The 27,362-nt window shown below is 36.0% G+C and overlaps 4 protein-coding genes and 1 pseudogene across 4 annotated transcripts; 2 read left to right on the top strand and 3 right to left on the bottom strand.

The window, feature by feature from the left end:
• The first annotated feature begins 1,182 nt into the window (after positions 1–1,182).
• Positions 1,183–6,862, top strand: LOC137716375 (DNA (cytosine-5)-methyltransferase CMT3). Its single transcript, XM_068455821.1, has 21 exons — positions 1,183–1,610; positions 2,319–2,353; positions 2,490–2,580; positions 2,828–2,935; positions 3,056–3,172; positions 3,261–3,360; positions 3,465–3,664; positions 3,767–3,832; positions 3,929–4,219; positions 4,355–4,413; positions 4,518–4,584; positions 4,706–5,035; positions 5,112–5,180; positions 5,251–5,337; positions 5,432–5,519; positions 5,612–5,724; positions 5,843–5,947; positions 6,023–6,066; positions 6,153–6,222; positions 6,305–6,408; positions 6,553–6,862. The coding sequence occupies exons 1-21, from the start codon at positions 1,353–1,355 to the stop codon at positions 6,722–6,724; spliced, it is 2,574 nt and encodes an 857-aa protein (XP_068311922.1). The 5' UTR covers positions 1,183–1,352; the 3' UTR covers positions 6,725–6,862.
• A 206-nt stretch (positions 6,863–7,068) lies between these two features.
• LOC137716619 (uncharacterized) lies at positions 7,069–7,637 on the bottom strand. The gene is made up of 2 exons (XM_068456063.1): positions 7,408–7,637; positions 7,069–7,319 (listed from the first exon to the last, which is right to left on the bottom strand). Exons 1-2 carry the CDS (start codon positions 7,519–7,521, stop codon positions 7,161–7,163), a joined length of 273 nt encoding a protein of 90 aa, XP_068312164.1. The 5' UTR covers positions 7,522–7,637; the 3' UTR covers positions 7,069–7,160.
• Positions 7,638–17,381: 9,744 nt separating this feature from the next.
• On the bottom strand, positions 17,382–18,369 carry LOC137715065 (dirigent protein 22-like). The gene has a single exon (XM_068454287.1). The coding sequence runs from the start codon at positions 18,336–18,338 to the stop codon at positions 17,757–17,759; it is 582 nt and encodes a 193-aa protein (XP_068310388.1). The 5' UTR covers positions 18,339–18,369; the 3' UTR covers positions 17,382–17,756.
• Positions 18,370–19,976: 1,607 nt separating this feature from the next.
• LOC137716576 (dirigent protein 22-like) lies at positions 19,977–20,833 on the bottom strand (annotated as a pseudogene).
• A 4,846-nt stretch (positions 20,834–25,679) lies between these two features.
• On the top strand, positions 25,680–27,362 carry LOC137716459 (uncharacterized). The gene has a single exon (XM_068455919.1). It carries the CDS (start codon positions 25,887–25,889, stop codon positions 26,835–26,837), a length of 951 nt encoding a protein of 316 aa, XP_068312020.1. The 5' UTR covers positions 25,680–25,886; the 3' UTR covers positions 26,838–27,362.

Here is a 27,362-nt window from a genome sequence, read left to right as displayed (position 1 = left end):
AAAGAGTTTAAATCTAATGGTATTCCACTTAGTACTACAATCTAGTGATATTCTTCTTCACTTGTAAGTGAGAGGTTTTAGGTTCAATTCTCGTTAAAGGTGAATTTGAACAACATTATTGCTGATCCATTGTGAGGCTAAGCCCATCCCCTCCCCCTTAGTTTAGATAATATCGTTTGTTAAATAAATAAATAAAAAATATAAATAAGTTCAAATAGTTCTGCATAACACTCGCCTCTAACCGTGGTTCAAAGGGTTGGGCCTTCCACCAAGATAACAGATTGAAATTTCTCATGGATTGTAATTTTGTTTAGAATTTTTGCTTTAGAAACTGCTTGGCTCCGAATACACAAGCTACATTTAGGTACATTCAATCATGAAATCAATTGTCTTTCAAAATTAAATAGTGTTCAGCCATTGTAAGGTTTTCATTGACTTGCAACTCTATTAGTTTCACTCTCTTCAAACTGAACTTATAAAAAAGCTCATTTTCACTAATCACTTTTGAATTAGACATAGTCCTCTACATCACAGTTTTGATCTGTTTCAAGAACCAAGGTCTAAACCCACAATTTTATTTCGATCCTATTGGCAGCGTGCATGGATAGTTTTGCTTTAGTTGATCATATCCAATGCTCTTTTCGCTTGGAAAATCTCCATTACCGACGTATAGCGACTTCCCAAGTAATGGATAAATCCTGAAAATCTCCATTGCCTATCCACTACAAAAGGTAATGCATAAATCCTGAAATTCAACGTGGCTCCAATTCTCATCCATGTTTGTCGGAATACAATAATGTGATTTCGCAAGAACAGTTGAATCAACTCGACATTCCATTATACAACAACAAAAAATTTTGCAGAGTAATTTCGATCCTAGCTCAGTTGTAATGATAGAACACTTTCAAAACCAAAAATAAATACTTTCCACCTTTTGTTTTTTGACCAACACATTGTAAAATATCTTAATTAATATAGACAGAGATTCAAACTTATGCACAAATGGATGAGATGGACACACCACCGTAGCCAAAATTCCTATCTCATTCTCACCTACTATTATCTCCCCGCAACTAAACACCCCCCAAAGTCCCAATGTTCCAAAACCAAAACGTCACCTCAAAATTCAAATCCCACTTTCCCAAATTTCCGTTTTCCCGCCCACACGCCCCCGCACTTCCCACTCCTTGAAAGTTCTCGCCCCACATCTGAACAGAATCCCAATCACTCACGCACTCACAAAAAAGCCCTGTCGCGCTCTCTCTCTCTGTCCACCCCTCCCTTTCTCTAAGTTCCACCGTCTTCTCCGGCCATTCAGCCTCTCTCCGCTATCTCTTTGCGCCGTACGCAGGATGGCTTCCAAGCGGAAGGCGAAGGTCGGAACCTCTTCAGGTTCTCCCCCGGAATCGAAGAAGCCGAGGCAAACCAAGGAGGCGAGAGTTGAAGAGGAGGTAGCAACGAGTGTGGAAAAAGCAGCTTCTCCGCCGAGGAACCCAGTGACTCAGGAGGTAGCTGCGGCTGATGACGATGGAGAGGAAGCAAGGTTTCTTGGCGAACCGATGGAAGACGAGGAGGCTCGTAAGCAATACCCCAAGAGATATGTTGGAAAGGTGAGAGATTTTGTTTCAAGTTTTGATTTTTTTTTTTGTAGAATTTAGCTTGGATTTGGTGAAAATGTTGGAGATTTAGGGTTTATAGATGATCAAGTAATATGACACTTTGGTAAGAATTTTTGGTGAACATGTTATTGAAGCTTTGGGAAGAATTTTTGGGTTTAAAGCTTTCAACTTGATTTTACAGTTCTTTGTTGGATTTGCTTATTGTTCAAGTTGCTGAATTTTCAAAGTGTCCTTTTGTTTTGTTGGCAACATTGGATGAATCTGGTGGTTGTGGTGGCATGGCGGGTGTGGCGAAACCCTCCCTCCCGCATGCCCGCCTCCCCTCCCAATAACTTTATTTGAAGCCGCATAGTTAGTTATCAGTTGTGAGTCTTTTATGTTATTCCTTGGGTTATGAAAGGAAATGAAGAAATATTATGAAAGGAAAATCACAATCCTTGGATACTTATATTATGCATAGTTATGATCAGTGGTAATAGGAAAATTTGAGAAGCAAACTGATACATTAGGTTAGTTATGACCAAAAGAAGAGAAGGTGATTCATCTGCCACTGTATTTGCTTCACGAAATACACGCTGAAGATATTAAACTTGAGTATCAAGTATCAACCATTGGGTATTAGCTTGATATATGCTGGTGGAATGCTTTACGATATTGTGCTCTTATTTAATTTTGACTGTGAGCCTTGCATTGGTGCAGAAGCCAAAGATGAATGGGCAAAACAACTCCAACGAGTAAGTTTTAGTTTCTGTATATTTTATCTTTGGGTTACTCCAAGTAGTCCTTTTGTGTTTTAACAGGTTGGTTACTGTTTGATTGTTTTTTGATTGTGTACCTTTGGTTTTTTATGTTCAATATAATCCAAAACAGTGATGAAGATATAATTCAAGCTCATTGTCACTACACAAAGGCGTTGGTAGATGGAATCAATTATGACCTCTACGATGATGCCCATGTATTTGTGAGTTTGCATGACTTGTTGTTTGTTGATATTCATTTATGAAGTATTTATAGAAACACTCGCAAGTGAGAAGTAAGATTAGAGTAATTGGTCTGCTCCATTATCTGATTTTATAATCGTAACTGTTTCCCTATTGCAACTCTACAAAAGTTAGCAAAATTCATGTGCACATAATGTTTTTGAATACTATTGTTTTGTTTCCATATTATGTGATTTGACAATGTTTTCCATTCATTTTTATGTTTAGTCAGGGGAGAAAGAAGAGCCATACATTTGTAAGATTGTGGAAATGTTTGAGGCAATTGGTGGGCTATTGTATTTTACTGCACAATGGTACTATAGATCACGAGACACTGTAAGATATTTAAAAAGAAACCAATTCATGATTCTCTTTCGAAATACTTTGTTTCATGATTTCCTTACATTGAACAGCAAGGATTCAGTTATTGGGCGCTGAATTATTATTTTTTTGTAGGTCATAAAGCACTGTGCTACTGTTGCTTGTGGGCGTGTATTCTTTTCAGATGTCCGAGACGATAATCCTCTGAATTGTCTTCTTGAAAAACTTCATATTGTTAGACTGACACTAAATGTATGCTTGTAGTTTCCGTGTTCATGCTTTTTTTTTTTTGGTTCATTAAGTCCAGCATGAGGTGAGTTATCTTTTTTTTCTCTCTCAGGTTGATGAAGATTCGAAGAGTAAATCAATTCCAGTGTGCAATTACTATTGTGACACCAAGTATCTGCTACCGTATTCTACTTTTGTCAATCTGCCAGCAGGTTATTGTTCTCTTTCTACTTATTGTTGTGATACTGGTTTTCGCTTTTGTTCATTTGGAAGGCTCCAATGTGTTCACATGTTATTTCTTATTTTGAAATTTCAGAAAATATGCAGACTGGAAGTGATGACTCAACTATCTCTGTTGAGGATGATGTTTTTTTGGATAGCGAGGTTGATTCAAAGCTGCCAAATGGAGAGCGTACCAAATCAGAGGTACGGCTCTTAGATCTATATTCTGGTTGCGGAGCGATGTCTACTGGCCTGTGCCTTGGTGCACATTTGGCCAATGTCAATCTTGTTACAGTAAGTCCCTATTTCTTAATTCAATTTTAGTTATTTTTTTCACATCAGTTGAATGTATGTCAAGGCAAAGCTTGATATTGTTTTCTTGTCTATGTCTTTTAGAGATGGGCTGTTGACTACAATAAGTACGCTTGTAAGAGTTTGGCACAAAACCATCCAGAGACAGAGGTTTGTGTTTGTATTTTTCCCGTTTTCCTAACATTTGATGTGATGCTTTAATTTTTTTTTTTGTTTGCATAATTCATTGCCTAACTCACACATTAGGTTCGAAATGAAGCTGCTGAAGATTTTCTCACAATGCTCAAGGCATGGAGAAAACTATGCATGTGTTTAAAGTTGGTTGAGAATGACAATTTAGAGGAGGATGTAGATAAGAGTATACTTGAATTCTTTGGAAAGGAAGAGGAAGAAGAAGATGAAGAAGAAGATGAAGAAGAAGAGGAAGATGTTAGTGGAAATGTCAAGAATGATTCTGAAGTTTTTGAAGTTGATTGCGTGGTAGGAGTATGTTTTGGTGACCCCAAAAAAACAGAAAAGAAGGGAATATACTTTAAGGTATCAACTTTGAAATTTATAAATGCATGTTCTGTAAATATTTATAGCGATATATAGTTATGTGAGTGCGTGTTATTGCAAATCTAAATTCATTAGTTCCTTATGCAAAATTTGCTTGCCTTGTGATGTATTTAGATTCATTGGAAGGGCTACGGGCCTGAGGAAGACACCTGGGAGCCGATGAATGAATTGGAGTATGCAACTGTTATTTATGCTTGCAGGATTATCAGATGCATGTTATAAATCATTTATGTACTGTTATGTTTTAAATTAAAGCTCATGTTTTTCTGTCAAACAGGCATTGTAAGCAGGCTATCAAAGAATTTATTACTGAAGGTTACAGATTGAAAAAATTGCCTTTACCGGTAAGTAAATGATTTTTTCACTGAAACCTTTAATTGGAATTCGTAGATGCTTGAGTACAGATTATCGTCATCGATGTTTCATTTAATATTGTTTTGGACATTTTCTGATATCCTGCCATAGGGTGATGTTGATGTGGTGTGTGGGGGACCCCCTTGCCAAGGAGTTAGTGGTTTCAACAGATTTAGGAACACAGAAAGTCCATTAGCAGATGACAAAAACCAACAGTTAGAGGTGTACATGGACATAGTTCGGTACCTAAAGCCAAAATTTGTTTTGATGGAAAATGTTGTTGATATTTTAAAATTTGCCGATGGATTCCTTGGACGATATGCCTTGGGACGCCTTGTAGATATGAACTATCAAGTGAGGATGGGAATGATGGCAGCAGGTGCATATGGGCTTCCACAGTTCCGTATGCGAGTTTTTTTGTGGGGGGCGCGTCCTACTGAGGTAGTAATGGATAAATTATCAAGTTTTACTATGGTGCAGGTTTAATCTCATAGGCTAATTGTTTTGAGTTTTGCAGATCTTGCCCCAGTACCCACTTCCTACGCATGACGTTGTTTCAAGGGGTGTTACTCCTACACAGTTTGAGGTACGAGTTCAAGTGCTTGTGCTTTGACTTTTCTATGGTTTTGCAGTAAAACAACGTGTGAAAAATGCAGGGTAATGCTGTTGCTTATGATGAAGGTCATCAGACCCAATTAGGAAAAAGTCTTTTTCTGGATGATGCGATTTCCGATCTGCCTGCTGTAATGTCTTCTAAAATTTTCTTTTTTTGGTGTTATGTTTTTTTTTTTTTTCCCTTTTACATTGCTTCTTATTTCTATCTATCTTTGGACATAGGTTGCAAATAATGAAGAAAGAGATGAGATGCGTTATGGGGTGGCACCCAAGACAGAGTTTCAGAGGCTTATAAGACTAAGCAAAGAATGTAAGATGCTCCATTTCTTTTCAAATTTTGATACGTGATTTTTTGGAGCTGTCATATTTTACAAAAGTTGATTTACATTCTGTTCGATACAGACCTAATGGGGACTTCAAAGGACAACTCTATACAAAACGTTCTTTATGATCACCGCCCTCTGCAATTGAATGCCGATGATTATGCACGTGTTTGTGAAGTTCCCAAGAGAAAGGTCCGTTCTTAATCATTGAATGCATGGTCACATTGCTTTGTCATTTCTACAGTTCCTTGACAGAATCCTATGCTCTTCATGACAATTTATATGTTTACTTTTGTTTCTTGGGAACTAGGGTGCATGCTTCAGAGATCTTCCAGGTGTTCGTGTGCGTGGTGATAACAAGGTTGAGTGGGATCCAGAAGTAGCCAGGGTGTATTTGGCTTCTGGCAAACCGTTGGTAAAAATTTATCTGTTTTCTACTGGTTTAGTTTTCTTGCAACTTTGTGTGATTCTAATTACATTGTAATGGTAGATCCCAGATTATGCTATGAGTTTCGTGAATGGGTCTTCATCGAAGTAAGAATTTGAGTTTTGTTCAAAATTTTAAACTTATTATTGTGTGGTTCGGTTGCTTAATATGATTTTTGAATGAAATTATGCAGACCCTTTGCCCGTTTGTGGTGGGATGAAACTGTGCCAACAGTGGTCACAAGAGCCGAACCTCATAACCAAGTATACTCTCATGTAATTTGACAATTATTTTCAGACATGAAAAGACGATCATCTGCTCACAATCTCTTGTATTTCTTTTTAGGCAATTATGCATCCCGAGCAAGATAGGGTGCTGACAATTCGTGAGAATGCGAGGCTACAAGGCTTTCCGGATTTTTACAAGCTCAGCGGGCCTATAAAAGAAAGGTATCCTATTTTAAACCGTCTTTTATTGATGTTCTTTGGTCAATGAGGCCAAAGGAGTTAGAGTTTGAGACATTGCTCGATTAACAGCTAGTTATTAATTCAATCCAGAGGGGTGGTAGGTATTTACATTTGGAATCGTTTCAGGTACATGCAGGTTGGAAATGCTGTTGCTGTTCCTGTTGCGCGTGCACTGGGCTATGCATTAGGTCTTGCTCTTAAAGGTTCTGCTGGTGCTGATCCCCTGTTTATACTGCCTGCAAATTTCCCTAGCCTTCAAGATCAGGTTCATTCGGCATCATCTGAAGAGGAGAATTGATTCACTGTTGTTACAGTAGGATTTATTCATCTTTGTTGCAACTCTACATTGGAGAACAATATCATTTTGGAGTTATTTCCTCGGATGAACAATCTCCTTGGATTACTCGGGAATGAAAATTTCAAACCTTCGAGTTTACTTGCTTTCTTCAATTTAAGATTTGAAAGCTTTCTGCAATCTTAAATCTTCTGCACTTTGGCTTTGAGTAACACTTTGTTCCGACGTTCGTTATGGTTTGTTTAGAAGTGCTTTTTGAATAACTGAAAGCGTTTTTAGATTACCAAAAGTTAAATTGTAATGAGCACTACAATCCGGCAGTCAGAAATGAAACGTAAACAAGAGAATTTTATAAAAGCTTGAATCTTGAACCATCTAATATTCATCGTACAATCATCATTCTCATTCACCAAAGTATAAAAACATCCATCAATTAATGTTACATCTGAGTTCGAATCCGTTTCTCATAGAATATCGCTTTGTCCGAAGAAACAAGAGTTAAACTCATTTTGGGCGGAGGATTTGTTGATCTGGCAATTGGGAAGGGCGGCAACCGGAGCACGGCTTCCTCCGTCTCAATCGGGTCGGATCTCAGTATCTGCCAACACCAAAACAACATTCCAAACATTAGAATTGAACAGAGGGAGGGAGGGAGAGAGAGAGAGAGAGAGGAGAGAGAGACTGACAGGGTCTTGGAGAACTGGTTTCGTGTCGTCTTTTGCTGGAATGAAGGGAGGCTTTGTGGACCTGTCTTTGTTGTTGCCGGATTTCCTTGAGGTTTCAGAGTCCAACTCCTTCATTGTTTCTTCTCTCTCGCTGAAATTTTACTTCTCCGCCGAATACGACGACGGCGCCTTTTTAGTTGCTGAATGGCGGAGTTCTGAGAAAAACTATGGGCCTTTTAGACACCGGAACTGAGAGCCCATATATAACCCGAACGACATGACAGAGGATTTTGGATGACAAGTGGTCCATAATCCAAATTTCTTTTCTTTTTAACTGTTGCTTGGCTCCTTTGTATGATTGGAGTCAGTGGTTGCAAATTACAGCATGACACAATATATAAAATAATTAGGTTTGATTTTTTTTTTTCGGTAATGTAGAGATCAAAATTTTAAACCAAAATTTGAAAACCCAATGATTTGGTTATGGATAATTGAATTATTAAGTGCTGATTAACGTGTTTATTTTCTATTGGCGACACATCATCTGGTTTGCAATATTGTTTAAAAATTTGGTTTACCTAACATTACCCTTTCTTATAACAACTTGAATAAGATTTGTCTGGTCTGACCAACCAATAAAATGACTCCGTGGTCAATTATTTGTAAAGTGGACTTTCATTGACAGTGAAATATATTGAACAAATTGACCATGTAAGTAATAAATATATAGACAAATCAACTGTGTGAGTAGTAAATAGCATATTCAATAAACTGTTCATTTATTCAATACATTTGGATAACTTAACAATTTCAAATTTGGATGATTTTTTGTTTTATAATCGGTTCTCGAATGTAGAGTTTGTATGTATGGTGAAGATGTGGTTCCAAATTTCTGTGTTGCGGTTCCTGCACCGGAAAATCAATGGAAAACGAAGTTTTTAGAAAGTTGGTAGTGTTGGAAAGAATTGTTTGTTGAAAGGTACTAGGCATTAAACAATGTAGACACTGATCCGTCCCTCTTCTTTTAGAGACTGTAATTTTGGCCAGTGCTTGCTCAAAGTGAGTCTCTTTGGTCAAAGTAGATTCCTTCATCTACAAAAACTTGCTTACCAAACCTTCCCGGTCGTAAAACATTAGGGTCCATTACATCCTGTCTGTCAAAATAGAGGACAAAAACTTCGAAATGCATGCGCAATGATACTTACCATCGAGATGGGATTCTCTCCGGATCTCATTGTCCGGAACCAAGAACCAGCAAATTGGACCACTCAAATTGAAACCACATTATTAACTCATTATGCTGACCAATATCACACCAACAAAGAGCCCGGATATCTTTTTCTTGAACCGTACAATTTGCTTTGGGAACCAAACAGTGAGGTGCGGGAAAGATCTCGACTCATTACCATGATCATAAAAACGGAAGAATGTACATTGAGCTTTACGACGATAACCATCACACCCTTTCGACGCTCTCCGCCATCTAACTCTACAAGTAACTGCAACTGTTCAGATTATTTTACCTGGTTCAGTACCTGCTGATCATCATCCCTTCCTCCTGCTTTCCCCCCGTTGTTGTCAAAGCATCAACGTGAGGAAACATCCTCAAGCATCAATTTGAGGAAACTTCCTTGCGTAATGTCAACCATATGTAGCATCGCACTACCTGCTCTTGTGTGAAAATTATTGTGGGAACCGAAAGTCCTGACAGTGACATTCTTATTTACCGCTTCTAATTTGGGCAATACAACGTTCAATCCTTGATCGCGTGCTTTCACATCAGAGGGTAAAATTCCAATTTAGACTTGGTAAATTTAATTTGCAAATTACCCTTTGTTATAAAATGGAAAATGGGACAGAAGTTAAAGAAGTGCGTGTCTCAAGTATTTTTCTTGCTGAGCAGTGCACCGTACACACCTCACTCCACCAGAGTAACTGCAAAAAGGCTTTTCACTCTCTGCACACTTCACTATTTGCTCATGGCTTCAGCTTCCAGATCAAGCTCTTATCTTTTCAGTCTGTCGGAGAATTGGCTCCCAATGGCTACTATAATACTCGTTTGCGGGTTTGTCGGTTATACTGTTTACGATGCAGTGATGGCCACCGTGTCTGAGCTGCTGCAACGTTTGTTGGTAATTTCTCCTTTACTTATAGTCATTGTAGTTCACTGGCTCTCCACAGGCAGCCAAGTTAACATTGGCATTCCGGGGTCGGAGCCCGGAGCCATTCATAGAGCCGGGGGATCGCCTTGGGGTGTGGCCTTTCTACTATTTCTGCTCTTCTTTCTCATATCTTACCAGCCTTCCTTGCATGGCCTTCTTTTCTAGTTTAATTTATGTCTCTCTTTTGGAAGGGCAAGTATGAAAATGTAATGTTCGTTTATCCTCTGAGTGATTTGTGCGGCTATCCTTTTCCAATCGTACTTAATAATGTGTGTGTAAATCTAATTAATTGCTACTTCTTCAACTTTGTTCCTTTCTTAAGAATCCTTGAGATCACTTGAGCAGTGCTCAAATCCCCCACGAGTGGTTAAAATTCGGAAGGAAAAAAAGTGCTAAAAGTAACAAATTACTTAAACAAAACTTTTAAAGCTCGTTTGGAAGTGCTTTTAAAATGACCAAAGTATTTTTAGAAAAAATATTTTGAGTTCCAAAAACACTTGAAGTGTTTTTTCAGAATTCATTTGCGTTTTTACTAGGAATTTCACAAACTCTTCAATAATTGAGGTGCATTACCGATGATCCCAAGCCATGGACTATGGAGCATATTGCTAATTTATGTTTAATTTCTGCCTTCTGCCACATTATTTATTTATTAATATCTTCTACCCAACAAAGAACAGTTGAACAAAAAAAATGAAGAAGCAAGAAATGGACATATTGCTGACTTTACTGTGGTTTGATTAATGTGGAAACGAAATTATGCAGAAGCCAATATGAAAGTGTATTATTTTTTAGTTGAGTGTACTACCAGTTCAACCGGGGAGCTAGGACAACCAGGCAATGGATCACTCCCTAACTAGAAACCTAGACAGTTGATTGTCGACTAATTAGTTTCTATAATTAAGTCAAATTTAGGCTGATCCCCCACTAAGAAGTAGAGCCTCTATCTAGACAAAGGTATGGACCTTCCATATATGTAATAAGAAAATCTGAACATCATCGTTTTCTGTAAAACATTAAGGACATTAACATGTTTTTGAAATATAGTCACTCAAGGTTGGATGAGAAGAACTTGATTACACTTTATAATCAATCGCGCATTGTGATATGAGAAAATTAATACACATTATGATACATAATTGGCTTGGAATGTAGTTATGGTATCATCAAAGTCATATATATATATATATATATATATATATATATATCCATGTTTTTCTGTCACTCGAGGTCCCCTTGAGCAGTGTTCGAGCCCTCTCGAGACTCCTCAAGCAATGCTCGAACGAGGAACGTGGTTAATGGTTCAAGCACCCCTTCAAACCCAAATTTGTTTTTGTTTCGAATATTGCGTTTAGACAACCATACACACATATATATATATATATATATATGCTTATGTGCTCTGCCTGCTGCAGTTTTGTGTACAGTTAGATTACAATCTACCTGGCCGTCGGTACAGGCCCTGTGGGCGGTGGGCCTCCAGTGCTTCATGGCAAGAGTCACGTGATACTGACGTCTCTGACACGTGATCTAGGAAACTTGTCCATCTCGCTGATTGTGTTACATTGTCTCATACATACATACATATACATATACATACATATACATATATATATATATCTAATATTGGGAACTGGGAAGTGCTTAATTGCTCATACTTGATTCATTAGTCAGTGTTTGAGTCGAGAAAATGAGTTATCAACGTTATGAAACTATGGACGAAAATGTAGAAAGAAATGAGACGAAGAGAGTAGAAAAATATAAAGTAAAATATTCTCCGATCATATGTTTTTGATATGAAGATCTTATGGTCATCATGGACGATAGTTGGTTTTTTAGGAGAAACAAGGAGCGTTACATTACGTTATTAAAAGAAGAACTGAAGTTTTTTTTTTTTTTTGTTTCAAGTGTTACTCAATTTGTATAATGACATATATTCTCATACTCAATACACTGAAAAAACTGTCTTCTAACCCTCCGATCTTTTCCCAAATATCGAAGCTATAAAGAAATTCGGGTCTGATATAATTCAAACGATGACTTAAAATTTCAGGTCTTACGACAATAGTGGAGAGATTCAAATGTCCTCAGCTTTCTTTTTTTCGAGAATCAGATGACTTCAACTCATGATTTAAATTGTCTAACTATTAAAGTTGTACACTTGTAAGAAATTTTTTACTTTCAAAATGAATGCGATTTCTAGCAGTCTAGCTGTATGGCAATTTATACCAACTGTTGGTGATGTCGTAATGTTGGACATTGATAGCACCAGATGGCACCAATACCAATTCCAGCTATATATGCATCACAAGAAATGAAGCCAAAACACCTAATGACACTTTGATTAGGTTGCTGTCAGTATCCTTAGCTTCCCACGGTCAACACACCCTTTTTCGCTGGCGTAAGGGGTAAGAACAATATCCATCTATATATGATTATTGAATGAACTAGGCACACTTTATTAACCCCACGTAACTAAGGATAATATTTATTTTCCATCATCAACCACAGCCACGATTAATGGAAGAGGAGATTAATTATGCACCGCATATGTATTTAATATTTTTGAGGCGAAGTCTTAGTACAATGGAAAGATTTGTTCTTTTGTGATTGAAAGTTCAATGTTCGACTCGTAAAATAACATCTTTGCAAAGTAAGACAGCTTATGATAAATATTTTTCTCTTCTCCCTTCTCGACCCTCGCAAAAAAAAAAGCCTTATTAGCTTGGAATTGTCCTTTATATGTATTTAATACTTCTCTCAAATTATAATGCTGTGTTGGAGAAAACATGGAGCTGTGTACCATGCCATAAGAGATGGTTATGGCCAAACTAAAAGGAGAATAAGCAATATTATGCTTTATGAAATTGTATTTATAGGATATCGATAAAGAACAATTTTATGTGATAAATACTCAATGATTAATGAACAACATTCATAAATAATGAACTCATGATGACGATGGGCCTGGCAAGAAGCTACAAGAATAAGGAAGAGCATCTTCTCCGAATATAGGGATCCAGGAATCCTTTTATTCTAACCATTCTTCGTGCAACTAATTTTCATCAAGTACTATTTATATTTAAATTTAAATAAAAAAAATCAAATAATTTTTTATCACTATGCATAATGAATGGTTAAAATATAAGAATATCTAGGATTCCCACAATTTGAATCCGAATCCAAATCCCAAAGAATATCACAAGACCAAGTTGCAGACAGTAATCTCAAAACAAACGGCAATATTTAGGTATACCCAGTTTCGTGTATGCCAAAAAGATTAACAAGCCCAAGCCCAAGCCAAAGCTTTAGTACTATTACAAATTCATAGAACGTAAACATCCATTTGCATATATATACATCTAATAAAATCATCATCATCTACTTAGTAAGGGAAACCAACGTTCCTGCAAAGAAGACTGGTAAGAGATCATGATCAAAAGGAACACAAGCACGAGTCCAACACCCCACGGAGACCCTCCGGCTCTGTGAAGCGAATCCTGCTCCGGCAGCGGCACCAAAAACGATAACCCACCCGATAAGCAGTGGACGACAAGCAACAGAATGATTGGAACAAGCATGAGGAAGAATTTGATTTGAGTCATTAAGTCCTCAATCATGGACTCGTAATTTATGTACCATGTGAAGCCCATGATGAAGACGAGGATTGAAATGAAGAAGCCAAGGTGGAGAGGGATGGAGAAGTAGTCCCAGTAAGAATAATAGTCGTAGTCCCTAGCCATGTTAGGGTTTTGAAATTTGAATATGGGGTTTCAGTGAAGGTTTTACGTGCGACTGTTTTTTTGTACAGTAAACTGGTTTGATCTTCTTTGAGAAAAGGTTGTGCGGTTAACGTGGTTTATATAGACAATCTACGAATTATTATTATTTTTTATTTTTACTTTGCAATTTTATTACTTACTCATGTAAACAAACTGTGTCTGTTATTTTGTTTTCTTTTTTCTAAAGGGGTTCGAGTAACTTTTTCTTTATTGGGTCAAGATCCATCGGGATAATTCCCAGTGACGGTGAGAGCAATCTATGGTTGAGATTCGTTAATTGAGGTGTCTGCCTATGAGAAAATGCCACGTACGACCGACCATGAACAAGAACATGAGAAGATGAGATTAAGAATATTTGAAAAATAAAAATGGGAGGTTTTGTTTTAGTAAAGGCAAAGTTGCGGGGGAACATATTATTCAGAAAGTCGTGCCTAAAATGGTGGTCCAGTCACCTTTGCATGCTTTATGTATATTTTAAGCTGCCAAAGGAAATTAGTGAAAGGGGTACAGATGTATGTTCTTGTTTTTTACACATCCACTTTTCTTTATGTGCAATGAATGCTTGCTTCAATTTGAATCGGAACATATATAAAATGATCAACACAACAAATGTATATGAATATGTATAAAAATTTAGAAGCAAAGTAACTCTTAGCACGATGTGAAACTATTGGTCAATCAGTCATGCATTATTAGTTAAATAGTTGTTAGTCAATAATATTTATATGCATATTGACATATTTTTTTTGTGATTTATAGTTTATTGAATTAAGATCGAACGATAATTGATTTATAATTTTAGAAAAACTAATAAAAATGAATTAAAAAATTTGAGTTTTAACGATAAGGACAAAATAAAGGTAAAGTGAATAGTACCATGATTGACTTTTTAGTGTAAAAATATGATATTTTGTTAAAATGAATAGTACCGAAAACTTTTCGTTAAAGTTCACGACAATTTTTATAACCATAAGGTCGAGGAGAAGATGATTCACATGAATTGTTGTGGCCACTAAAAATGGTCAAGACTTCTTCAGGGCTTATAAACCACACATGCACAAGCTGCTTAAAATCATTCAGAGCCTCATCCATAACTGGGTTTATCTAAATGGGAAAGAGATCCCCTTCAGATTTCTTTCATCAAGATCACCGGATCAAGTGATACGGGTCTTCCAAATTTTATTTAACGGCCCACCTGTTTTGATTTTTTTTTAAAATTATGATAATTTTTTACCGTTGAATGAAATTTGAAATGCTCAAATCATTTGATCTGGTGATTTTGATAAGAAAGATCCGAAGAGAATCTCTTTCCACCAAAATGTATAACCAACTACGGAAAGGGGCCTACAACTACAAGAAACCAAGCAACTTGAAATTACTTGGCAGCATCATGATGACTCAAATCAAAGTATTTTTAGTCAAGAAATCAAGGGACATGTGGTGTCCCATTAAGCGTCAGCATAATATTTGATGGACCCATCTAATGATCTTTTATATACTAGGTATATCTCCAATGGTAAGGGGGGGAAATTAATAACTTAGTCTCGTAAATTTAACTATTTATGTATACGTATAGTGTTAATTATTATTTTTATTTTAATGGTAGGGGACTCATAATTTAGGAACTAGCTCCAATACTTTTATGTATTTAATATAATTCATCTATCGATCATATCCTGTGATGAATTTAGTTGCTAATTTTCAAAAATTACCATGGTAACTGAGCAATTAAGCTTGAAGTAAAGCTTTGTTCATTTGTTTTGACAACTGGCTGATTTTGTGTTATTTTCTTCTACTTGTTAATCTTGCACCTCTGTCAATTGGCGTGGAGGAGGTGGGGCTGGGGTTTTTTGGATGATTAGAGTGAGAGGATCGTGAATCAGGAGTTGGGAGGGAAGCGTGGAAACGTCTCGCAGTTGTCGGCATCTCTGAGTCAGATGCTCTGTGCCTATGGACTTGACACCAAGGTCACGCGTATATTGGGAAAAAGAAATAGTTCTCGATAGAAGGAAGAAAAAAAAAACAGTAAAAACTGACTTTTCTTGTTCTCAAATTTTAGGCTAGTTGTTTAGTTATTTTTGAGTTCAAGTTTTGAAAAGAAAATTATCAAACAAGTTTATAGGTTGAAAATTGAAAAAACAATTTTTGAATCAAAAATTTTGAACTCAAATAGAGTACCAAGCGGGCTCTCAAATTTCTCCAGAAACCAAGATCAAGGCAAAGGAAGAGAGGTGGAGAAAATTATGAACTGGAATGCCGAGATGGGGAGAGCCTAGTCATGATTTTGGGACCAGAATCCTCTCATAATCTAAGGATGACGATCCTTATGATCAAGAGATGTGGACCGTTGGATTTTTATCCAATGGCTACAAACAGAAGAGTCCTTTTAAAGTTATAATAATTATAACCGTTGAATTTTTATCCAACGATTCACATCTCTTGGTCATAAGGATCATCATCCTTAGATTAGGAGAGGATCTTGATCCATGATTTTGGCACTTCTTTATGCCTACAAGTCTTACGTGTGGTTTTGTAGGTTTATCTAAAGGTCTGGTCAACAATGCCGTTCGGCAAAACTCTTTTTTCAAATGATTTGACTTTCATTTATTAATTCCACACTGGAATTAATAATAAAAAAGAATTAGTTACGTTACAAATTATAATAAAACTGTTTTCGTGCAGTGAAGTGAAGTGGTTAGACAAAACAAAGATACGCATAAGATCCAAATGTTAGGAACAATGCATCCGTTATTTGCATTCAAGTTTAAATTTCTTATTTATGAATTAAAATTGTTGAATTAAAGTATCGTCTAATAGAAAACGGTAAATATTTCCTTAAAACCCATTTAAACAAGGATATTTTGATGCATCGTCGTAATTATGTTGTATAACTCGCCAAGCTGGCATGTCTCTTTTACTAGACTTTTCCTACTAATCGTGGTCAAGTCATTGCCCCATAATCTGTAGTGCCACCTGCATCTGTTTGAGATCAATTATTTTCCAAAAGAAAAAGGTTGGGATAAATTCCCCAAAAAAAAAAGAAAAAGGTTGGTCGGTTGACCTCACCTAACCCTTTCTTTTTAGAAAGTTTTAACGAAAAACCAACAATACTGTTCACTTTAACAAAAAATTATATTTTTACATTAAAAAGTCAATTGTTCACTTTAACAAAAAATTATATTTTTACATTAAAAAGTCAATCATAGTATTATTCACTTTATCCTTTATTTTGTTATTATTTTAATTAGTTTTATTTTCTTTTTATTTTGATTTATACACATATATATGAATGCCCACTACGAAAGAAAATTGTATTGGAAAAGTTAGCAATTTGGTTTATTTTTTATATCGGAGTATTTTCTATTTTATGTATTAGAAGATTTTAGTAGAGAAAAAAAATTATGCTTGCTTTCAAGTTTGTTATTAAAGTTCAAGATGGTTGTTTTTTTTGCTTGTTTTAGGATTAGGCATTTATGAAACGCATTTTGTAACTGCATAAGAATTATGTCGAGACAATAAAATTATGAGTTTGAACTTTGAAGTTATTATTATTTTTTGAAAATTTGAAATTAGTTTGTTTCTTCTTTTCTCATCTTTTGATTTGTTAACCTATTGTGTCAAATGAAGTACCAAAAATAAAATTTAAAAAAAAAAAAAGGAAGAAGGAATTGTATCCAGCTAGCTGTAGACATTGTCAAATGATAAACACTCTCTCACCCGTGTTTGATCTCGACCGTTGTTAATTAATTTTTTTAATTTAATGTCAAAAAACAAAGATGGGTGTGTAAACAAGTTAAAGGAGGTGTGTAAAAATCATCTCCCGTATACAATAGGTTGTATGCTCCTCCTCATCAGTTCATCTCTCTCGTCAATTTTTTAGCCATCCAAAGAGAGAGAGAGAGAGAGAGATAAGAAAGAAGAATTGTTGTAAGTAGGTTATTCCCCTCCATTGAACCACAAAAAAAGAAACTTGGGGAGACCCCTAAAATTTTGGCAGGCTTGAAATGAAGAAAATTTATTTTTCATCTATCCGTCATCTGCCGAGTTATTGAACACCAACCAAATGCATATAGCCTTGGAGAAAGACTCATACATAAACAAGCATACAAATACTAAATTCTAAATTCGTTCCTACTCATGTTTGCCAATACTTGATAAAGTAAACTCAACCACCGTACTAAGAACTTGTTCTGAAATACTTTTAAAATAACTGAAAGCGTTTTTAAGAAAAAAAAAAATTGATTCCAAAAGCACTTACATGTTTTTTTAGGATTCAATTGCTTTCTTAGTAAGGATTGGTTTACAAAATATTTTTACCAAAAACGCTTTCAGTCATCTTAAAAGCTAAGCACTGAAATGACCAACATAATTAGAAAAAAAAAAGGAACAAAGAAAAAAAGGTAGCAAAGAAGAAAAAAAGATATCATCAATAATGCAGCACATAGATATTATACTCCACAGTGGCATCTCCTGTGGTTGGAGTGAATGTATGAGTTCTTGCTTCAGCATAACCTCTTGCAAACCTGAAAAGCCCACTGCCTCCAACGACAGGCATCTCCCTCACCTTGTTGAAAACCTGGTTCCTTCCTAGAATCGTTATAGTGCTGCCATTGTACTTCCCTTGGATGAAGTGAAAATTCATGGCCATCAGCAGGCCAAGTTCTTTCTGTGAGGCAGACGAATAGAACCCTTGAGACTTTCCCAGTAATTTTGAGGTCAATTCAGGCCCTTCAGTGAGTGGATTATCAATCATGCTAATTAAACCAAACGCTGTTGATGAATTGGTTGGTGGGTTCACCACTCGAACTGAACTGGGATTTGGACCGCCAATAATGTCGTGCCAGTACATCTTAAAGTGGCTGAACTTCTCTTTCTTGAGACCCAGAAGCTTGCGGTCCAAGGCTCTGACAAATTCTTGATCATCTCCTTGGACAAGAATTAGGGCAAACGAAGATAGAAGTGAGAGAATTATGAATTGTGTAGCCACGATTTGAGGTGTTCTGGCCATGGTTGAAGCTCTATATCTAACAAAGTCGCTACTTTGGTTTAGAAATTGAGAAGCTTTGTGTTGACATATATAGTGTGGAATGAGTGATAAAGCTTGACCAAGTTGGGTATTTTTTCCATCATGGTTACCACCAACCACAGGCTACCGACATTTTTTTGTCCCTTTTCTTTTGGGTCAGGTTGTGACATTGCATAATTAAACTTAATGTTTCACTAGTTAATCCAATTGGGTCTTAATTACTTTTCTAAAATGACTAAACAACTCAAACTTAATTGGTATGAGACGTGCTGTGTCTGTGGGAAATTGTGGTGAGGTAATTATGAGAAGGGTTTGGTAAAGAAGTCGAAGAAAAAGAAAGAATGATCTTTAGGTAAAGTAGTGAAGGGGTTGAATGGCTTCTCGAATGTTGGTCTTATTTTACACTTATTTTTACTTCTTATGTATTTTTTTCAAACTCTGATCACTAGATTGAATGAATTAAAAAATATTAATGAATAAAAATTAACAAGAATGTCTAGAAGGTAAAAAAAAAAGAAAATATGAACAACACTACCCCTCCCAGAATCATAGTGGATAGTTTTTCTTTTTTTGGATTACTGGATAATTTGTTTTTGGAAAGCATAGTTTTTCATGACTAACATGTAGGTTTTGGTGGAACTGGAATCCTTCCGGACCTAAAGGAACTAAGCCCAATGATCAAATGATCCGGATCATTGAAATTTGATCCAACAGTTACAATTATTTTAACTTTTAGAGGGGCCTCTGTTTGTAGCTATTAGATCAAATTTTAATGATCCGAATAATTTGATCCTTGAACTTAATTTTTTGAGCTTATAAGGGATCCTGTTCCGGCGTTGGTGGCCTAACTCTTACTTTTATCTCTAGTTTTTGGTGGACCCAAGTCCTTTTGTCTTTCCATGGAAATGACGCATTTTATTTATTAAATAAAACTTGAAAATTGGGTATCCATACCATATGCATCACCATCACCATCTATGAGTCTACTTCCTCTACAAAAGACATCATCCTATATACGTGCTCCTGTACCGTGGTCCGTAAGCCTTACTTCATCTCTTTGTCTATGTGAAAAAGTGCTGTTTTCTTTTTACTACAGTAAAAGTTTTATAAGAAAATTTGAGTGGTATGCAAACATAACTTTGAGGGAAAGTGAATCCATTCATGGCTTGGAGAATCATTCATACAACATGGCATATATTCTATTGTATACACATCTCGCATCACGTGTGAGTGAGAGATGTATACAAGAAGATATATTTCAGTGACACAACTACTTTCAATAGCTTTAATTGTTGGAACTCCATCACAATCAATCATAACCACATAATTATGGCTTGAAAAACGGTGGTGATCAACACATATGGCATGGTCTTTTATTTTAATTGTGACTTAATTTTCTTCAAAAGCTGCAACTATAGCAAAAGAGTGAACCACTTGACAGCTTTTTGTGGTAAAATATGAGAGGAAAAAACTACAAATAATTGCACAGGAAGGGACATCGCAAATTCACAAGTAAAATGGTACATAATCTAAATGATTTCTTGCACACTTGGACATATATAATAAATTGGATACTAATTCAAGTTGTATGAATTTGGATTAAAAATGTTCATCCTCAGATTATAAGGGACAGCATGATCCAAAATCAGCATATATATATATATATATATATATATATATATAGATGTTACAAGACCTTAAAACAAAAGCAAGCTAGACAAGCAAAGGAAAAAGTAAATGTGCCCAGAAACTAAGCATGATAAGTAATGCAGCACATAGACATTATACTCAACTATAGCATCCCCAGTAGTGAGGTTGAAATAGTGAGTTCTTGCTTCAACATAACCCGTCGCAAACCAGAAAAGCCCGCTGCCCCCGATCACTAGCATCTCCCTCACCTTGTTGAATACTTGGTTCCTTCCTAGCACAGTTATGGTGCTACCATTATACTTGCCTTGAATGAAAGCAAAATTCATGGCCATCAATAGGCCAGCCTCTTTTTGTGAAGCAGATCCATAAAACCCTTGAGCCCTTCCCAACAATTTTGAGCTCATTTCAGGCCCTTCAGTAAGTGGATCATCAATCATGCTTATAAAACCAAACCCTGTTGATGAATTCGAGACTGGTTTCACCACTGCAACTGAACAGGGATTTGAACCGCTAACAATGTCGTGCCAATACAACCGAAAGTGGCTAAGTTTTTCTTCTTTTTTCAGCCCCAAAAGCTTTGTTCTAACAACACCTGGGTTCTTTCCTTGGACCAAAATGATGGAAAATGAAGAAAGAAGCGACAGAACTATGACTTGGGTTAGCTAAGAGGGGAGGTATTTTGGTCATGATCGCACCTCTTAGGTCGCAAACTTGTCACTGCTTGTTCAGAAGATATTGCAGCAAGTCGACCAAAATTGGGATTTCATCATCGTTTTGGCTAACACATTAGTACTAAACAGAGTAGGGTTTTGTTAAGAAAAAAAGAAGGGGAGTGACCATTTAGCATTGAAAATTCAAATCATGTTAAAATATTGCCAATTAGAAAATGGTCTTATTTGGTTTGGTGAACCTAAAACCCTATAGTTAGTGGACCTAAGCTCTTGTTTGGTTACTTTTGTTCTTTGCATAAAGAATACAAAAGGTTTTTAAGAAAGAAAAAATGAAATTGGGATTTCAACCTAAACATTGAGTGAATGTGATAAGAAATAATAGTGTCATTTGGGGCCCTAAAGAGGACCAGAAAGGACGCATCTCTGGTGCACAAGTTATCTTGCACATGGTAAACGTTGGGTAGCCAAGTGTAAAGCGGATAACTGCTGAAAGTATCTAAGTAGTAAGTTCATCCCTAGATGAGTGCTCTCATATTTCGACTTCCACAAAGCCTTTGGTAGCACATTCAAGACATCAATGGGTTTGGGGGTGGTGATAGAAGTTCTAAGAATTTAAGAGAAGGTCACAACTGTTTATCATTACGACATGTGAAGTGGAAGTGCAGTGATGTATGCAGCTAAAGTTGATGGTCCTAACTCCTAAGAGCTTCAACGCAAGTATATCAAATAGGATTGGCATTTTCTCTTCAGCCCACTTGCACCCTTCGGTTCTGTGAGCTAAAGCCTGCTTAAAGATATAACCAAATTGTGCGCACTGATCCATCTCAGGCAACTAAAGCCCACTTCAATTCCTCCAAATTATAATTAGGCTTATTTTCAGCCACGTAAATTTGAAATTTGATTTTAATTTCACTTTACTTTCTATAACTCAAAAGTTGTTATTTTACTCTCTAAAACTCAAAGTTTTATTTTACTCAAAAGTTGTTATTTCACTTTGCCCCTTCAAACTTGATTTTGATCTTATTTTGCCCCCTGAAACTCAAAAGTCATCTCTATACAACTCAAAATTCACTCCACATGCCTTTAGATCTATTAGTTTCTTATGTGGGTTTGATTTGGGTGCGCTAGGTTAATCAATTTTTTTTAATTTTTTTATGTCTTCAATTTCTTTTAAACTTAATATTCTCAGATTGTTGAATGTTAATGCAGAATGGAGATTTATAATCATATTTTTTTTTTGCACATGAGGCATAGTCTTATTGGGTGTTGGATCCCACATATGTTTTAGGAGGCAACCTATAAGTTTCAAGGAAAAGAGAGAGTCCACAAGTCAAAATGGAACGAATTTTGAGTTTCAAAGAGTAAAGTGGTGACTTTTGAATTACATGGGGTAAAGTGAGATCAAAATGAAGTTCTAGGGGGTGTCGCTAAAAATAAGCCTTATAATTATTAAAATTAAAGCACCCATTTGGCTAAATAATTTGAAGGCTTTGCTAAATTTTAAGTTTCATTTGATTAAAAAAAGGCGACCGTGGCCCCAAGCTAATAAGATTGCTCAATTTTCAAAGGTCGGGGGAGGGGGAACGTCTATCGTACGCATCCTTACTCTTGCCTTGTAAAGAAGTTGTTTCCATGACTCGAACCGTGATATTTTAATCACAAAAGAGCAATATTTTTGCTACGCCAAGACTTGCTCTTTTAGGGTTCATTTGATAATTGTTTTAATTTCGTTGTCTATCAAATAATTTAGTAGTGGAATATACAGTTTAATCTTGTGAGGTATAGTGAACTTTTCTAGGAATTGTAACTTTTTGAACACATGATGAGAATTTTTTAGAATATATTAGTAATGGCCCAAAAACTAGAGGAATTTTATAGAACTTTTGCTTATAAAATTTTAAAATATATTAGTAATTAAGCTCTTAAGATAGTTTATTGTAGTTAGTGCCACAAAGTCAAAGCATATGTGTATTGATATTGGATGGGAAAGTTTGACAAATTATTAAAAATGTGATGCTCATTTCATTATAAAATGCAAGCATTTATCTTTGAGGATTTAGGGTTGAGGTTGGCCCAACGTCATTGGTGATCCAAATGCATACAGTGCGGGCCCTACAAACAGAAATGGGGAGAAGGAAGGCTGGAATACCAATATGCATTTATTATTGAATTCAATTTACCCGATTTAATAGTACACTATCCTTTTTTGGAACGTTTAGTGCTAAAGTTATTGAATAGGTAAGCGACAATCCTTAAAATAGACCATGTAACGTACTTTATCTGTTCAATTATAGGTGAGTCTAGTGCTAAAGTTATTGAATAGGTAAGCGACAATCCCTAAAATAGACCATGTAACGTACTTTATCTGTTCAATTATAGGTGAGTATTTTATCAGAAGTTTCTATTATATCAATATACGTACACAATACATATATGCAAAAATCCTTGTACACAAACAATGGGGACATAATATATGATTTTAACTCATTATGAGGTTTAAATCCATAAACAGAACAAAAAGAACACACATGAACATACGAAGAATTATCAATTGTCTATATCGCGTGTGTTTCAGACTTTGTAATCATTATTGCTAGGGTCCATACAAATCAAAATGATTGATGACATTATTACAATGAAATGTGTTTAGAAGATGTTCATGATTATTCGCATGAGTTGGAACCAAATTAGAATATATATGCCTCAAATCTACAAGGCCTATGGAAATCATTTTTACCATTTCAAATATAACTTGCAAGAATGCTGCTAAATAAGCTGAGGATTTTAAGTGTCCATCTGGAAAAAGGGAAAAAGAAAAGCATATTTGAAGGATGTTCATTTTATATATGTTTCTTAACATCGATCGTGCTTCTCATCTTTGTTTCTTCTCACCTTGTCCCTTTCAGTCCTACACTTTTAAAAAGCCCTATAGTGTCTAATTAGCTACACCCTTAATTGCATATATGTCTTTTTCATTAGCCATTTGCCATCAGTTTTGTTAGAGAAGCAGTTGATGCTGTTCACATGACTCAAATAGCATATGTCGAATGAGGCGGCCATCATATGTTTCACTAATTAATTTAGATAAGGTCATGGTAAAGTCTTAGTAATTTATCTCGTTTAATTCTTTATCGTATCTTTTTATTTTTGCTTTTATCGTATCATAAAATGGGTTAAGTTTTAACATTCTGTATTTGTGCTAAAACTTTTATTTTATCTAATTATATAATATTGTCTTTTCTTAAAAAAAAAAAAATAATTAAAATGTCAAGCTGGGTGAGCTACGTGTGTAATTAGAAAACTTGACTCCCAAGAATCCCAATGTAGCAGCCATTGAAGCTTATATCAGGTTTGGACCGTACAGCTTATGGCCGCCAGTGCAGTCTTTATTTCTATCATTCTACTAGATCAAATAAACCAATAATTAGGAACTTTCCTGCTTGATTAATATATCCAGAACAAGGTTGTGAACTATTAATCCACTTTTGACAAAAAAAAAAAAAAAACTATTAATCCACTCAAATTATCATGGAGTATCTATTTTTGTTACTACATAAAGCCTTCATAATACACACACAAAATTTGCCTTATTCACAATCAAAATCAACAACCGCGTATTATATTTTCTTAAAAATACAGATGGTTTAGAGGTGTTGGGGATTATCTTTGACGCGACACAATAAGTCGAACACCCTCATCTGCCAACTTCATATAAGGATAAGAATTAAGAAATCACGATTATTTGGGACAAATAGAAGGGACATGGACAACAAATCATGGTAGTGGCACCGCACACGCAAGGTGCATAAACTTTTAGTAAGGATAATAGAGAGATCACCAATTTACATATGTTGCAGAAATGACACATGTGATGACACATTTTTTTAATTCTTTTTCGTTTCATGGTAAAATATATTGGAAGATTTGATTGATAATATGTGTATGTATGTGTGTGTATGTGTAGATTAATTTGTCAATGACTTCCTCGTTATTTTTTTAAAAGATCGAGATTGCGACATGATGGTTCAACTCACTGTGTCCGAATTTAAACCCTCACTTATCTTTTTAGTGTAGAATTTGTAAATGCGTGTAACATATCGTTTATATTAAAAAGTTTGCTTAAGTAGGTGGATAATCTGCGAGGGTTTTTTTCCCTACTCTACCTCAAATTTTCTGCAGACATGTACGTACCAAAATCGTGAATAGGTCATGAAGAAATTTCGTAGTTTCGAACTTTCGTGCAAGAAGAAGAAAATGACCAAAAACATGTGAACCCAAAATCCTACGAAACAAAGACCTGACTTTCCAATTATCTGTTCTTTTCTTTTGGATAACAAAAGTGCCAAACAAACATTAACATAACTTGTCGCACTTGTAATGACTACAATGCCCTTGATGTAATGTATTATATACAGTTACGTTGTACTATAAGATATAATGAATTCGTATGTTAGAGAAGACCTTTCATTGACTTTTTATTTTTCCTTATTAGGTGAATCAAACCGTTAAACTATAGAGAGATTGGTCAAGGGTTTATTAACAACCCTGATATTGTCATCAGCTTTTAGAAAGCTGGGCCAACGGTCCACTTCCAACAACATTGATATTGTTTCAAATTTGTTAATCATTACCTGCACAGTCTTCCAGGTGTGAGATTTTAGCATAAAAGATCTTAATATTAATTAAAGTGAGATTAATATATTTAAACTATTCTTTACTTCCTTATCCTGCCAATGACATCGTTGACAAGCTTAAAGAGTATAAAAATTTAGAGACTAATAAACCAGTTTTTTACAAATTAAAACAGGGGTGATTTTGTCATTTCAAATGTGGACAAAGTGAAAGCCCAAAAGTTGTGCTCCTATCATTCTCGAAGGCTGGCAGCCTTTACCTTGCTCCTGATGTCATTGCTTGGAGCCTTAATTATGGTCAATTGTCAACCAATGTTAATCTTGCTGGTCAAGCCACCAAACAGGTACTTCAAATAAAAATTCTTAACCTCCTAGGCTTGGAAGCCTCTAGACCTTAGAATTTCAACCCCGTTCCCCTCCCTCAAGACTTTAAAATGCCTCTCCCATTAGCCACCCTTCTCCATCACTCTCACCCTTTCTTTCCCTTTAGGGCTTAAACAACCACCACCACCAACAACTAAACAACCCCTCTCTTTCTCTCACTCTCTCTGCCCCCACTATAAATCAAGCAATCGGAAATGGGTACTTTAGTTGGGCATGTAGCACCAGGCTTTGGGTTTCTTCTGATTGGCCTATGGCACCTCTTTAATCACATCAAACTCCATCTTAACCAACCAAACTCCTACATAGCTCCAGCCTGGTTTCCCACCTCCAAATTCAAGTATTTGGAGCTCTTCTTAATCATGGGAGGCTCATCTGCCTCCATTGCCATGGAACTCTTCATAGGCCCAGAGAAACACCAACCGTTCGATGACGATGGAACCATCCCCACCAACCATCTCCACAACTTTGAGCACTCTTCAATATCCATGGCTTTCTTGGTCTATGCAGCTTTTGCCATCGTCCTCGACAAAATTGCCCCAAAAGCACAGCATGGTTTGACCCAACTCCTTGGAGCCATAGCCTTTGGGCAGCAGCTTCTTCTCTTTCACCTTCACTCTGCTGATCACATGGGACCTGAAGGCCAATACCACATGCTTCTGCAGCTTGTCGTTCTTGTTTCTTTGACCACAACCCTATTGGGAATTGGTTTCCCCAAGAGTTTTTTGGTCAGCTTTGTGAGGTCACTTAGCATATTTTTCCAAGGGGTTTGGCTTATGGTCATGGGGTTCATGCTCTGGACACCTGACTTGATGCCAAAAGGTTGTTTCATGAACTTAGAGGAGGGTCACGAAGTGGTTAGGTGCCATGGAGATGAGGCACTTCACAGAGCCAAGTCCTTGGTGAATCTTCAATTTAGTTGGTTCTTGGTGGGAATAGCCATTTTGGGGGTGTCCTTGTATTTGGTTTTGGTCAAGGTTTACGGCGAAAAGGTTGAGTATTTTGCATTGACAAGGTTACGCGAAGAAGATGAAGAGGATACGGATCTTGATGTTGAATCTCAAAAGATAAGTAAGCTTGGAGACTCAAAGAGTTTTGTTAATCATACGGGAAAAACAGCCTTTGCGCCCATAGACATGGAAAGGTAGCAGGAAAAGTGCAAGCTATAATGGAGATATGGGATTAGTTATGTGTGTATGAATTAATTAGGTTGTGGGATATATGCCATTTTATATTTGATTAAACCAACCATAATGTTTTCCTAATTAATTAAAAGAGGGATTTGTCTAGTGTGAAAGTATATATGTAGGTGTTTAGAGGAGCACATATTGGTGTAAGGAATTGTTTAGTTTCCATTGATATTGATGGGTTTTAGCTTTAGGTTCAATCTTTTGGTTTTTGGTGTGTGCCATGTGAACAAAAGTTCATTAGTGAAAGAGAGATAATTTATCATGCCTTCGGAATTTAGAGTCTGTATAATATTACATATATGTAATTCAATTATCATCTGATGTCCATATATAATTCATGTGGATATATGTATTTAACAAAATCAATATCTTGCTATTGAAATTTATATATTGTTTGCCAATATAAGTTTATGGTTTACCAAGATGACCTTGTACCTTGTTTTAATGAATTCTTTATGATGTGTTATAGTGGATTAAAGATGC

This window comes from Pyrus communis, chromosome 14 (assembly GCF_963583255.1).
Source record: "Pyrus communis chromosome 14, drPyrComm1.1, whole genome shotgun sequence".
NCBI classification, from domain to species: Eukaryota; Viridiplantae; Streptophyta; class Magnoliopsida; order Rosales; family Rosaceae; genus Pyrus; species Pyrus communis.
The sequence above is the reverse complement of the archived record's forward strand: the minus strand, read 5'-3'. Positions and strand labels throughout refer to the sequence as shown.

Excerpts from the sequence above, each read along its gene's own strand:
- LOC137716619 (XM_068456063.1), bottom strand. The coding sequence starts at position 7,521 with ATGAAGGAGTTGGACTCTGAAACCTCAAGGAAATCCGGCAACAACAAA. Across the intron at positions 7,320-7,407 it reads AACCAGTTCTCCAAGACCCT|ATACTGAGATCCGACCCGAT; the intron begins GTCAGTCTCTCT and ends TGGTGTTGGCAG.
- LOC137716459 (XM_068455919.1), top strand. The coding sequence starts at position 25,887 with ATGGGTACTTTAGTTGGGCATGTAGCACCAGGCTTTGGGTTTCTTCTG.
- LOC137715065 (XM_068454287.1), bottom strand. The coding sequence starts at position 18,338 with ATGGCCAGAACACCTCAAATCGTGGCTACACAATTCATAATTCTCTCA.
- LOC137716375 (XM_068455821.1), top strand. The coding sequence starts at position 1,353 with ATGGCTTCCAAGCGGAAGGCGAAGGTCGGAACCTCTTCAGGTTCTCCC. Across the intron at positions 5,725-5,842 it reads GTGAAGTTCCCAAGAGAAAG|GGTGCATGCTTCAGAGATCT; the intron begins GTCCGTTCTTAA and ends CTTGGGAACTAG. Across the intron at positions 5,948-6,022 it reads TGGCTTCTGGCAAACCGTTG|ATCCCAGATTATGCTATGAG; the intron begins GTAAAAATTTAT and ends TTGTAATGGTAG.